The sequence below is a fragment of the Rhinichthys klamathensis genome, unplaced genomic scaffold (assembly GCF_029890125.1).
Source record: "Rhinichthys klamathensis goyatoka isolate OS25496 unplaced genomic scaffold, OSU_Roscu_1.1 h1tg000042l_1, whole genome shotgun sequence".
Lineage (NCBI taxonomy): Eukaryota > Metazoa > Chordata > Actinopteri > Cypriniformes > Leuciscidae > Rhinichthys > Rhinichthys klamathensis.
This window is the reverse complement of record NW_026606589.1, coordinates 503,899-519,157: the sequence shown is the minus strand read 5'-3', so window position 1 is coordinate 519,157 and position 15,259 is coordinate 503,899. Positions and strand designations below refer to the sequence as shown.

The 15,259-nt window shown below is 40.6% G+C and overlaps 1 protein-coding gene across 50 annotated transcripts in view; it reads right to left on the bottom strand.

Annotated features, from left to right (window-relative positions):
* Positions 1-15,259, bottom strand: part of LOC130082251 (receptor-type tyrosine-protein phosphatase delta) — a 254,946-nt gene that overhangs the window by 125,085 nt on the left and 114,602 nt on the right. For 26 of the 50 annotated variants that reach the window (XM_056247018.1, XM_056247052.1, XM_056247055.1 and 23 more), the window contains exon 3: positions 6,654-6,799. In XM_056247018.1, the coding sequence (XP_056102993.1) occupies positions 6,654-6,799 (146 nt within the window). Of the gene's footprint in view, positions 1-6,650; positions 6,800-15,259 lie in introns of all 50 variants that reach the window. The other 24 variants (XM_056247015.1, XM_056247014.1, XM_056247028.1 and 21 more) reach the window with 1 other exon arrangement.

The window sequence follows — 15,259 nt, the reverse complement described above, 5'->3', positions numbered from 1 at the left end:
ATATATCTCTTTTAATTTATTTTATAACTGTTTTAATTTTCCTTGCTTTAATTTTGTGATTATTTTAATTCCTTTCTGTAAAGCACTTTGAATTGCCATAGTGTATGAAATGTGCTATATAAATAAACTTGACTTGCCTTTGATGTTAAGTTAAATTAAAGAAAACTAATAGTTTACTGAGTGTACTTCCAAGTGTACTTTCATAAACTAAAAAGTGGGCTATACGTATATAGCTAGTAAACCTACAGTTTACTTAAATGTTCACTTGTAGTATAGTTGAAATATAAAAGTGAAACCTTAGATTTAAACTAGTTACGTACTCAAAGTTTACTACTGTTACTCCTCAAATACACTTAAAAGTATACTTTTAAAAAGTGGGGCACTTTAGTCCCCAGAAGTTTTGAAATAGTTCCCTTCCAAGTATACTACTAGTAAACTGATATTGGTATACTTAACTACATAAAATATACTTGAACTTAAGTTTACTTAATAAAATGAACTTAAAGTATATTTCATTTTTGTAAGGGTGGATATCCTTGACACACAAACCCAAATATGCTTTTGTACTAAAGTCTGCAGTGTTTTCCCTGGAAAAGAGGGAATTTGTGAACTGCTCAGTCTTTATCTCAAGGTCATTTTTGTAGTGCTGACTGTCATAACATAAGAAACGGTAAATAAGATATTTGTGCTGCATTTCATAAAGACTGAATGGTTCTCTCACACACGCGTCAATAGCAGCAGTGCTCCTATTGCTTCTTCATCTAAAGGTCACCACAACGGGACTGGCACACTAAACTATTGACACTGTCAGAAGAAATCATCAGCTGTCGGTGAGCATGTCACCCTAAAAGATTCAAGACTGTCAGTTTTGCCCTGCCACAAAAGAAATATTTTACGATGACTGAAATCTGCCTCAGATGGTAAAACTGTGCTCAAAATTATATGGTGTCCACATAGCCAAGGGTATGTGCAACATTAAGTTTTTCTTTTGCACTGCAAGTATACTCTGAACTACACTACAAGTGAACTTATAGGTATACAGATAGTTTACTTGTTGTATAGGTCTAGTCTACTTTTATTTATTAAATACACACAATGTATTAAAGTACACTTTGAAGTATACTTGAAGAGAACTTAACATAGGTGATTCAGTGAATTTTTATACTTGAAATAAAGTTCAGTTTAAGTAATTATTTAGTAAGGCATTGGGAAAATGTACTTTTTTGAATACTTGTCAGAAGCCAAATACAATGAAGTGTAATTTTGTTAAGTATGTCTCTGAAAAGAACATAACCTCTCATAACACTCTTTGATTTTTAGTTTAAAAAGATGTATACTAACAGAACACTTAAACATATTTTTTGTAAGGGAAGACAGATTGTCTTGTACGATTCATGCGTGCATGTTATTCCAAATTAAAGAAGATTGTGTTTGTAATATTCAAAATGTAAGCACTTGTCTGCACTTTATACAACTAATTATGCATTAAATGCAGCAATTATGAGACTATAGATAGGTACGATCCTGTGACACAGTCACACAAACTCATGCACATCGCTTATTCTTGACATGTCCACAAACAACATGATTTGTAGAATAAACAAGAACAAGAGGCCATCAGCATCAGTAGCTACATTTACATTGACATATTTTGTTTCAATTGAAATAAAATCGTTCTGATTGATGATAAACAGTGTTTAAATGAACGCTAAATAAAGAGATCAGATTGATGTGCTTCAAGCTTCAAATTGGAAATGTGCAAACTTCACAAATATACAGAGTTTCCGGTAACACTTTAGAATACTGTTCCATCATTATTGAATAATAACTACACAGGAACGAATAAGTAACTCACTATTAGCATTCTAGTAACTACCAGTACTATTAACTAACAAGAAACTCTGATTAACAAATTAGTAAGTAATAGTGCTCAGTAGAATGTGGTAGTTCACTATTAGCTAAAAAAAAAAAAAAAAGTCATACCTCACAGACAACTACTATATAGACCTTATGCGCCAGAGAAACGTGCATGCAGCATATTTCCGATTTTGCGGTAGCTCTGTATATTTCTACGGCATTACTGTCGAAGAATAATTAGCTGGTTAAGTGGATTTGCTTATTGTAGAGTTAACAAAAGTTATCAAGAGCACTGTAATGTTTAAAACTGATCTCATAACAAATGTCAGTAGACCAGGAAGATTTTAAAACAAGCAGTTTATTCACAAATACATATAGATCGCTGTGGAAATACGAACCGGAAGTCAAAAGACAATGAGCGCAGCGATGAAAAGGGGTGGGGTTTATACAGGTTCATAATTAATGAGAGTAATGCATATGTATAATTAATTCAAAAATGAAGATCATGGTAACCCACTAGTACTGACTCAAGTACTGACTCAAGTTTTACCAAATCCTTCAGAAGGAATTACTAATTTATTTGGATCAGAATTCTAAAGTGAAGATCATGGTAACCCACTAGAAATGATTTAAGCATTACCTAATCCATCAGAAGGAATTACTATTCAAAGCCTTACAAAAACATACAAAAGCTTACAATGACTTTAGTCAATACTTGGGAGTTACCATACTTTTCCCTTTAGAATACTGATCCAAATAATTAGTAATTCCTTTAGAAGAAAGTAACACTTGAGTCACTACTAGTGGGTTGTTATGATCTTCACTTTAGAATTAATTATACATTATGCATTATTCATATTAATTATGAACCTGTATATAGTAGTTCTTAGTAGTTCTCTGGGAGGTAAGAAAAAATATTGTAGTTATTAATTAGCTAATAGTGAACTACCACATTCGACTAATCGCTATTACTTACTAATTCCTTAATCAGAGTTTATTGTTGGTTAATAGTAGTTACTAGAGTGTTTATATTGTGTTACTCAGTTGTTCCTGTGTAGTTAATCATTAATGATGGAACTGTATTCTAAAGTTTCCTGCTGTTGGCACATACTATCCATCCTCCTTTTCTTTTTGTTTTAAAAAGCAGACTAAATAATTATCTATTTCGGATCATAATTAACAGACGACGAGCACATGAAGCTTTGTGTTATGATGATAAATATTTAGCAAGCAGTAAAAAACGCCCCTCCCTGTGCAAAAATTAGGAATCTGTAGATGAGAGTTCGAAGCAAGGACTGATGGGACAAAGTTGTCCTGCACCACTTCACAGAATTTTTGCACTTTTGAGAAGGACAACATGCTTGTAATGCACTGGGCAGAAATTTGTTACCACATGTTTAAAAAAAAAAAAAAAAAATTCCTTTGTGTAAAATGCTCAGTGAATGTATGAAGGCAATGCAAAATTCTTCAACCAGACGTTTCACGAGTAAACCCGGTGGCTGAATGGGATGGCCGTGCAACTTTCAGCTAGCGTGATCTGGCCCACTCTTAAAGTTGATCATATGAAACATGAAACGAGAATGGAGATGTGACGTCACAGGCACAAAACGTCATTAGAAAGAACAACAGTAGACAGTCGATTAGCCTCGACGAGACCGACTGACGCCAGACGGACGGGACACAGGACGCTCACAGACAGTTTTAGTTGGTGGCAATTGGGGAGATGTATACTCACTTCTGACAGAACCAACCAGGACGGGTTCTCCGTTTTACAGACTTAAATACATCAGTGGTCATACTCTGTGTATTTTCTTTCACTGTCACTTTTCACGCAAAGAAATGTGGGTATGACCACGCGCTCACGCATGCGGCTGTTGGCTAACGGAGCCAAGTAGAAACTGAGCATTAAACGAATGTTTAAAATAGTGCTGCCGAATCGATTAATCGCATCTAAGTTTGTGTATATATATATTATTTATATATATATCTATTGTATATATATGTATGTGTGTGTGTGCCTGCCTCTGTGTGTGCGTGTGTGTGTATATATATATATATATATATATATATATACACACACACACACACACACACATACTGTATACACACACATTTATGTACACACACATATTATATAAACACAAACTTTTATGTTAGGAGATTAATGTTAGACGATTAATTGATTTGACAGCCCTAGTTTAAAGAGATAGTAGTAATGAGTAAGTTGCATGGGTGAGGGTGAAGACTTTGTTGCGAATCGAAGGTTAGCATATTAGTTGACATGTTAGTATTGTATAGCATGTAATGAACGTTGATAAGATTTAGTTTCTGCAGGCGAAAAGGCGCCATATCAGCCGATAAGCGTCCATAGATTAGTGGCTGCATGTTAGCCGAACAGAAGAGGGAAGATGGTCGAGCTGCAAGATGACGCAGAAATTAATAAAAATCTTATCAGTGTTCAGCTGTGATGCATTTATCATGCTGGGCTGAGGTGGCGATCCAAAAACAGATAAATAAACATACAGGATTCAGGCACGTGAGACGAGAGAACATGCACTGAGAAGCAAATGAGACGCTCAACAGAAGAGAAACAAAAGCTACAAACTTTTGGGAACAAAGTGCATTTCATAAATGCAAAGCATATGCTTGACGAGAGAATCTGATCCATCATTTCTTCAAATTATTCATTGCAAAGCTATTGAGATCAAGAGCCGGATTCACAAAACATAAACCTTTTTGTTTTTTGTTTTAATATATATATATTTTTTTGTTCTTGTTATTTTATTGGGTTTTTTTAATGTCTATATAGTTTTTTATTAATATTCATATTTGTTTTAGTTGTTGTTTTAGTACAAAAATAACTAAATGAAAAAATTTCTGATACCTAGTTGAAAAAAAAAATGGTTTAAGTTTTAGTAAATTAAACTAAGGGAAATTAAGAATATTTTATTTTCCAAAAATACTTAGTTCAAAAAATTGTTCTTGCCATAGCTCATCAGACACAACTTAAGAATTCAAATTCTTGAAAATAAGTTTTTAAAGTTAGGATAACTTCCAACTTGTCTTAAATTAAATTAAATGAATTGTTGCTGGATTCGAAATAGGCTACATTAAAAAATTTACAAAGACATATCCAATAGAGACCTCTTTTTTATTATTATTTTGTAATTGTGGTATAATTTTCAGCAGCATTTCAAGCTAGTAGAGACAAAAAATAAAATAAAATAAATTGTTCATGCTTTTACAGATAACACCAATGCCTGTCATTTTATTAAATATATACACTCACCGGCCACTTTATTAGGTACCCTATGCTAGTAACGGGTTGGACCCCCTTTTGCCTTCAGAACTGCCTCAATTCTTCGTGGCATAGATTCAACAAGGTGCTGGAAGCATTCCTCAGGGAGTTTGGTCCATATTGACATGATGGCATCACACAGTTGCCGCAGATTTGTCGGCTGCACATCCATGATGCGAATCTCCCGTTCCACCACATCCCAAAGATGCTCTATTGGGTTGAGATCTGGTGACTGTGGAGGCCATTTTAGTACAGTGAACTCATTGTCATGTTCAAGAAACCAATTTGAAATGATTAGAGCTTTGTGACATGGTGGAAGTAGCCATCAGAGGATGGGTACATGGTGGCCATAAAGGGATGGACATGGTCAGAAACAATGCTCAGGTAGGCCGTGGCATTTAAACGATGCCCAATTGGCACTAAGGGGCCTAAAGTGTGCCAGGAAAACATCCCCCACACCATTACACCACCACCACCAGCCTGCACAGTGGTAACAAGGCATGATGGTTCCATGTTCTCATTCTGTTTACGCCAAATTCTGACTCTAACATCTGAATGTCTCAACAGAAATCGAGACTCATCAGACCAGGCAACATTTTTCCAGTCTTCAACTGTTCAATTTTGGTGAGCTCTTGCAAATTGTAGCCTCTTTTTCCTATTTGTAGTGGAGATGAGTGGTACCCGGTGGAGTCTTCTGCTGTTGTAGCCCATCCGCCTCAAGGTTGTGCGTGTTGTGGCTTCACAAATGCTTTGCTGCATACCTCGGTTGTAACGAGTGGTTATTTCAGTCACTGTTGCCCTTCTATCAGCTCGAACCAGTCTGGCCATTCTCCTCTGACCTCTGGCATCAACAAGGCATTTCCGCCCACAGAACTGCCGCTCACTGGATGTTTTTTCTTTTTCGGACCATTCTCTGTAAACCCTAGAGATGGTTGTGCGTGAAAATCCCAGTAGATTAGCAGTTTCTGAAATACTCAGACCAGCCCTTCTGGCACCAACAATCATGCCACGTTCAAAGTCACTCAAATCAACTTTCTTCCCCATACTGATGCTCGGTTTGAACTGCAGGAGATTGTCTTGACCATGTCTACATGCCTAAATGCACTGAGTTGCCGCCATGTGATTGGCTGTTTAGAAATTAAGTGTTAACGAGCAGTTGGACAGGTGTACCTAATAAAGTGGCCGGTGAGTGTATATATATATATATATTTAAGATGATCTTAAGAAAATATTTGAGAACTTCTTAAGACTGTGTTTTTAAGGATTGCACTTAGGAACATTATTATAAACTTCTCAGGATTTATTTTAAGAACTTTCTCAAATTTTGATAAAGATTTTTGTGAATTCGGGCCCAGGCCATGAGCAATCATGCACGTTAGTGGTGTGAGAATATGAAATGGATGGGTGTGGCTGAAGTGGTGGGTGTGGTAAATGGGGGCGTGGTTATCGTTAGCATTCACTTGTCGAGCATTTTACATCAGAACAATAGACCTAATACCTCAAAACGCTGGTTGCTCACTCTCTTCCCCTTCTTGTTCCACACGATTTTGGGCCGTGGGTCACCTGTGGCCTGGCAGATGAAGGAGGCAACGCCGCCCTGAACACCCGTCTGATCGTTCGGGGTTCTTAAGAACTTTGGTGGTGCTGAAAGAGAGAAAGCGGGAAGAGACGTGGTTACACAACTGATTCAGGCGGATTATTGAACAGAGGTCGGAGTTTGTGTGCCTTGCGCTCTTGGGGCGAGACATAGTTATACAACACAGCAGTAAATGCAATCAAATGAACAAGAGGAAAGATGTGAAGATAATCCCATGAACGCAGAAGGCTGCTGATGTCGCAGAAATCAGAGGATAATGCTGACTCATAAATATAAAATGCCTTTGATTATTGTTCCTAATTTTGTAAAGTACTGAAAAGTTAAATTTGCCAATATTTCTATGTATATTTTGTTTGTCCCTGATTTTTTTTATTACTGATTTTTTTTACTTAACGTTTTACTTAGAAATGTTTTTTTTTTTCTTCCCCCTGGTTAATTTGGCATTTTTATATATTATGGAAGCTTGTTTCCAACATGAATGAATGAAGAAATGAAGAAATGAAGAAAAGAAATTAAATAATGAAATGAAATGAAATGATGAAATGAAATAATGAAATGAAATAAATGAAATGAATGAAAGAAAAATGTAATAAAATAAAATATTTTCTCACAATTCTGACTTTTTTCACATAATTGCCAGTTTATGTCTAACAATACTGAGAAATAAAGCCAGATTTGGCAGTTACAAACTTGCAATATCGGGGAAAAAAGTCATAATTGCGAGTTATAAGCATGTAGTTGCAAGAAATAGTCAGAATTGTGAGTTCTCTTACGAGAGGTTCTCTCGTATTGCGTAAGTTTAGCTTACGCTACGGGAAAGATTCATCTTCTCGAGATATTGAAGCCAAAAAATTATCCTTAATTTTGTATTCATTGTCAACGCAGTGCAGCAGCTTTCACGCTTACTAACACAAACCTCCCCCCGGGCGCCGCCCGCGCGTTTAAGTGTTATCACAAAACGCAGGGCATTAATAAGACGCTCCCCATCCATTACGATCGGGGCGTCAAATACACTTGTAAGTCTCGTGCCCGCGCACACGCGCTCACGCTTACAGGAAGCTTTTCCACCCAGAGCGCTGCTCGCGCGTCAAAAAGTGAGAAGAAAAGGTTCCCCATCCCTTATGATTGGGACATCTCACATAAATCAGCCGGTTTCGGCTTTCAGCGAGCAGCCATTGCCCAGAACCGACAGCGCGCGCGCCGCGCTTTCGGCTTTGGTTCAGTTTCACAAGCCCGCAAATGGCGGCGATCTGAACCCGGAGGCCATTCGCCCCCTAGCGGCTCACATAGCTGCGTGGGAAGCTATCCCAGGGATTTCAGAATGGGTGCTGAGCACAATAAAGCAGGGCTATACACTTCAATTCATTCGCCGTCCCCCGCGCTTTCAAACCCGGACCGCGACAATAGTGAATGCGGAAGTAGCAAACCTACTTCACGCAGAAATAGCGAAGCTGCTGTGCAAAGGGGCTATAGAAAAGGTACCGCCTTCTCTGAGCGAGTCAGGCTTTTACAGCCGATATTTTCTCGTACCCAAAAAGGACGGAGCCTTCAGACCTATCCTAGATCTGAGACATTTGAACAAAGTGCTTGCGAAAAGACCGTTCAAAATGCTTACGACCAGGAAAATCCTCGCGCACGTTCGCCCGAGGGACTGGTTTATTTCTCTAGATCTGAAGGATGCCTATTTTCAGATTCAGATAATACCCCGTCACAGGCAATTTTTGAGATTCGCCTTCGACGGTCAGGTATATCAATACACCGTCCTGCCGTTCGGCCTGTCTCTAGCACCCTGTACATTTACGAAGTGCATGGACGCGGCGCTCGCCCCCCTGAGAAGTCAGGGGCTGCGAATAATGAACTATCTGGACGATTGGCTGATTTTGGCACAGTCAGACAGAGCTGCTATCTCACAGAACAGTGCTTCTCAGTCACCTGGAAAGCTTGGGTCTCACGGTCAACTGGACCAACAGCTCATTACTGCCCAGCCAGTCAATTTCCTTTTTAGGAATAGAACTGGACTCGGTGACCATGACGGCTCGCTTATCGACACAGCGCGCGCGCCGTGTTCGCCACCTAGCCGCATCTTTCCAGAAGGGCAGCTTTCTCCCTTTGAAATCATTTCAAAGGATGTTGGGCTGTATGGCATCAGCTGCAGCGGTGCTTCAGCTGGGCCTACTGCGCATGCACCCGCTCCAACGCTGGTTGAATGCTTGCGCGTCCCGCCGAGCTTGGGTTTCTGGCGGCCAGAAAATCAGAGTGACTCAGACCTGCATAGCGGCTCTGCAGCCCTGGTTAGTGGCCGACTGGTACCAGCAGGGAGTGATGATGGGAACCATCTCTTATCGAAAAGTCATTTCGACAGACGCGTCCAACTTTGGTTGGGGCGCGCTGTTCGAGGGCAGACCGGTCTTCGGCCAGTGGTCAGACCAAGAGAAGTGTTTTCACATAAACTGTCTGGAAATGATAGCGGTCGAGAACGCGCTGAAGCGCTTCCTCCCATTCATACAGGACCAACATGTTCTTGTCCGCTCGAACAACATGTCTGTGGTATCCTATGTAAACCGTCAGGGCGGTGTCAGATCCAGAAATCTCTGCAATCTGACGGAACGCCTCCTTATTTGGTCTCAGATGCACCTGCGCTCGCTGAGGGCGGCGCATGTGCCTGGCCATTTGAACGACGGCCCTGACAAACTGTCCAGGGACAATGTTCCCCCAGGGGAATGGTCCCTGCACCCTCAAACGGTCCAGAAACTGTGGCGCCTATTCGGCAGAGCAGAAGTCGACCTATTTGCGTCAAAAGACAACGCTCAATGCCCGACGTTCTTCTCGAAGGACGAGGACGCGCTGGCCCAGGTTTGGCCCAGCCTCCCACTATATGCTTTCCCTCCGGTCTCTCTGTTGCCACAGGTGATCAAGAGAATCAGGGAGACGCGCCACTCGGTGCTCCTCATAGCCCCGCGTTGGGAGAATCAGAATTGGTTCCCGGAACTAGCACGGCTGTCACACACAGCTCCGTGGCCGATTCCGGTGAGGGCAGATCTCCTCTCTCAGGCTCGCGGCGCGATCTGGCATCCCCATCCAGAGCGCTGGTCTCTGCACGCATGGTTGATCAACGGGTACTCGTTGCCCTGCCAGAAGGAGTGATGAACACGATCACGCAGTCTAGGGCTCCTTCCACGAGAAGGCTCTACGCGTCTAAATGGTCGGTGTTCTCCGGATGGTGCACCGACAGAGGTCTGGACCCACGGACATGCGGGGTGGCGCATCTGCTCACTTTCCTACAAGAGCTGTTGGATAAGGGGAGGTCCCCATCCACGCTCAAAATATACGTGGCGGCCGTGGCAGCGTTCGCAGAATCGACGCACGGCCAGTCACTGGGAAGACATGAGTTGGTCATCCGCTTCCTTAGAGGAGCTAGACGGATGAACCCGCCGCGCCCCCCGTCGGTTCCTATGTGGGATCTTTCATTGTTCCTCGAGGCCCTGAAAGCCTTTCCATTTGAACCACTAGACTCCGTGGGGTTGAGATATCTATCACTGAAAACCGTCTTTATGACTGCACTGTCGTCAGTAAAACGTGTGGGGGACCTGCACGCGCTGTCTGTCAGCGCGTCATGTCTTGAGTTCGGGCCGAATGACTCTAAAGTCATTCTCAGACCTAGACATGGCTATGTTCCTAAAGTGATGGGCACTCCATTCAGAGCGCAAGTTATTTCGCTGTCAGCTCTGTCAGCATCTGACAGCGAAAGTGATGTGAATCTACTCTGCCCTGTCAGGGCGCTGAGATTTTACATTACGCGCTCCGCCTCCTTCAGGCGTTCAGAACAGCTTTTTGTTTCGTTTGGTGGGCGCACCAAGGGTCTCGCCTCCTCGAAACAGAGCCTGTCCAGATGGATAGTGGACGCTATAGCAGCTGCTTACACGTCAAAAGGTCTGCAATGCCCTCTGGGCATCAGGGCTCATTCCACGAGAGGCGTGGCCTCGTCATGGGCGTGGTCCAGTGGGATTTCTATCCATGACATATGTGTAGCGGCGGGCTGGATCTCGCCGTCTACCTTTGTCAGGTTTTATAACCTAGAAGTTCCTGCCTTGCAGGCTAAGCTTTTGTCAGTTTGAAGGAGATGTGTATTCTGCCCAGATATCCCTGCTCAGATCACTCTCACGTGACTCAGCTCTCCTGGTTGAGCTGCACTAGTAGGGTATGTGCCATGTGCCTATACAGACCAGCGCGCTGCTCTGTATTCCCTATGTGTGCTTATGTACAAGTGATGGCCCGCGTGGCTGGCCACCTTATTTTTTCCACTTATGGGGTTCCCCTGAAAGTTCGGGGTCTCATGGTGGATGCTTGGCGCGCACGGCGTTGACAAAGTGTTCCCGTAGCGTAAGCTAAACTTACGCAATACGAGAGAACCTCTCGTAAGAGAACGATACTCGGTTACTAACGTAACCTCGGTTCTCTCTAGAGAGGGAACGAGTATTGCGTAACCGGCCGTGCTCGCGCCACGAGCGACTTCGCTTCAGTCGACGAAAAACCAGGGAAGTCAGCCTACAGCCCCTACTTTTATACGCTAAGCCACGCCCATTCTGGCGGGCTGTGACGCTATGAAGGCACGGGCGCCCTTCATTGGGCGTGACGTCACGCCGGGCTCACTGGTAGGCTGCAGCAGTTGCCGCAGGGCAGCCAATGAGCACGCGAGATGGCCTGCTCTAGGTCTGCTAGCTGCTGCACTGCGTTGACAATGAATACAAAATTAAGAATAATTTTTTGGCTTCAATATCTCGAGAAGATGAATCTTTCCCGTAGCGTAAGCTAAACTTACGCAATACTCGTTCCCTCTCTAGAGAGAACCGAGGTTACGTTAGTAACCGAGTATCGTTTATATCTCGCAATTCTAACTTTTTGGTTACACTTTATTTTAAGGTGAAGTAGTTACATTGTACTTACTCAAATAAGTACTGAGTAATATTCATTAACTATATGTACATGTATAGAGTTATAGTTAGGTTTAGTGTTAGTTACTTGCAATTTACTGCTATTACTATAGTAAGCACATGTAGTAACGTGTAACTGTTACCTTAAAGTAGTTACCGACTTTTCTTCTAAAAAAATGTGATATAAACTCACAATTATGAGAAAAAACGTGTGAAATGAGATTAAAAAGTACCTTTTTTATTTTTCATTTCATGGCGTAAACAAGCATCCATACTATTTGAATATAATTAGATTTTTTTTTTTTAATAACAAGGAATCACTGTTCCTGATTCTGCTGTAATTAGCAACATGCCAATCATAATTTAATTTTTTTCCAGGGACGTTTTTTTTTTTTGTGATGGAAATGAGCAGCAGCATGTCAGGAAATCAGAGCAATGAGATAAGAAATGCCATTTATTTTAAGAGATTTACATCATGATCCGAGAGCAGCTTAGGTGTCATTAATAGAACAGACGGTAAATGAATCCTAGAGTCCAAAATTAACACTCGCCAAACTCCAAATGCAATAAAAACTGCAGAATGAGCATTTGTCCTGTATCTTTATTAGCAACTTAATACATAATTTAAAGCTATATAAAAACGAAGGTGTGCCTCGCTGATGTGAGAGAAACAAGCAATTAAATTCAAATACATTCAGACAGCTGAAAAACAGTGACTGACATGACTGAAGCTGCATCAAGGTAAAAATAGTGAAATATTTAGCATGCACTGCAGCAGATCATTAAAAAAAAAAAATCTGTAGGCAGGATATATATATACACACACACACACACACACACACACATTTGCATACATACATACATATACTGCCATTTTGTGCATATTAAGTAATCATGTAATTAATAAAAACATGTAACTATTCTGATTCTGAGTATTTTAAACAATCATTTATTACATTATTGGAATCTGATTATGTAATCCAGACTACATATAATCAGTAACTACACACCACTGTGTGTGAATAAATAAGTAAGTAAATAAATAAATAAACAAACAAATATGTATGTGCTTTCACCATTTTTATTAGTTCTTTTTTTATATTTCTATATATCTTTAATTGATTTTTATTTCAGTTTTAGTTATTTTAGTACGTAATTATTTCAAGGCAACATTTAGTTTTTCACCTAATATGTGTTGTCATTTAACAAATACAATGTTTAATAGTTTTAGTTAGCAATAACAACAACGGCACAGCCCTAGTATGATGGATTGTCGCTGTGTCCATCTCTCGTTAAGGATGAGGCAAACCGGTTAATGCAGGATGTGACATACGTATCCCATAGTCCATGTCTATAATTGGATCTGTGAGCAGGGTGTCACCACAACGACCAGAGGGATTTTACTGAACGATCCAAAATATCTGCCGACGACTGCCAACACCCACCCTGTCTCTCTCTCTCTCTCTGTCTCTCTGTACTTCAAAGAGCAGTTTTCTCAGCATGTAAATACGTAAAATCGTATCTTCTGCGGCTGTCAGGACGGGTGTCATACAGTTATCTGTACACGCGCCGTGCCGCCGTGGAATACGACATCAAAGATGCGGCTGTCAGTGAATCTGCTCTAATGGCGTTTGGGGTCGACAGTAAATCCCGCTTAAGAGCTCACGCTGCACATCACCACAAGAACAGAGAAATTGCTTTTTTTTTGGCTTAAAACAGAGAAGCTGCTGCTCCTCAAATATGACGACACGTGTTCTGGCCGTAATTGCACTGTTTTAACGTGAAACATGAGGCTGTGAAAAAGCAAAACCAAACACTGAACGGCAGATGTGTGTTTAGTCTGATCCAGAAAAACTCAACAGATTTATGCCACAGCAGATTTCTAGTGTGAACATGCACTAAAAAATGTTTCTAATGTGAATGTTCTTCTCTTAGAGGGGATTATGGGTAACTCTGTACTGTAGGTACATGTACAGTATAGGGCTCCACCATGATTTGTATGATTATGATTGTAAAAATTGTAATAGTGTTTTAAATGTGATTACAAACAAACTCCAAATGCACACAGTGCATGGCCATGTTTACAGGCACAACTTTTGTTTCAATCGGACTGAATTCATTCCGATTGATGAATCTGAATGTAGTTTACATGAACGCTAAACGTGATCGGGTTAATGTGCGCGTTTATGTCACAAACTTCAAATTCGAATAGATTTTTTTTACATGCGCACACTGCACAGTTTCCCAGCGTATTACACATAATAATCATTCTCCTACATTGTTTTTTTATTTGTTTTAAACTCCAGACTTAATATTTATCCATTTCTGGTCATAATTTGGAGACAATGAGCATATGAACCGTTTTGCCGTGCTGCTTATATTTATCACGCAGTAAAAATGCCCAAAACCAGTCGCCTGTGGATGAGAATCCGAAACAACGACTGGCTGGTGGGACGTTGTCTTGCTCCACTTCACAGACGCTGAGTGAAAGAAGAATTTTAGAATGACGGGACACTCATTTATGACACTTTATTCAACAGGAAGAACAGCTCGTTCTGTGCGTCGTACGTCATTACGCTATTTCTATGTCATTGCACATGCGCAGTAGTCCTTTCAGTTTTGCGATTTTCAATCCGATCAAGTGTTTACATGTCCTCTCGATCGGATTAGAAAAGGAATAAACCTTTTTATCTGAAAATTTCATTCGGATCGAGCTCAATCAGATCGATTAAGGTGTTTACATGAAGGCTTTTCAATCCGATTGAGCCGCCAATCTGATTACTAAAGGATTATTTGGTTGCATGTAAACGTAGCCAGTGTCGTGCTTTACTCTGAAACCCACAGCGCATCAGATTATAAGTACTCAATTAAATCAGAGCTTTTGTGAACTTCCATTTCCAGTGTGACACACACACAGATAGTGATATTAACTGTGCTTTTGTTCTTGGTTATTTGATCAGGCTGCCAGGCAAGATTATTGTACGAAATGAGGTCATGTGACACTGTAGTAAACGGTTTGAAATGTTTTCTGCCTCACTAGTATTCCATTCAGCACATGTAATACTGCATGATACTGCCGTCGTTACTTCCGCTTCATTCATCACACTGGAAAAGGGCAGTTGTGTGCACTGCATTGTGGGATACAGTGAGCTATGTGTGTGAGACAGTAGATCATTTGAGTATTTCAGAACTACAGAAACAGTCTCTGTCTATCAGAAAACATTTCTGTCTTTTCTCTTCTTCAAAAGCTAAGTGACACGTTCAATTTCTCTCGCATGAGCAGCCTGTATTTGCTGTCTGTCAGAAACGCTTTCATGATCAGTCTGTCAGACGTGCGCCTGCTCAGAAACAACTCTGCTTTAAAGATGCTGTTAACCTATCAAAATCACAAATACTTCAGCATTAGACAAAGAGTATTATTATATATCTAACATCATATCAACATAGCATGGAGAAGATCATAGCTACAGTTAAAACACATAAAATGTATTTTTGTGGGAAGTCAAATAAAAAATCTCATGCCATTTTCTCAATTTTACACATATTGTAATGTTGACTTCATTCATCAAACTCAAC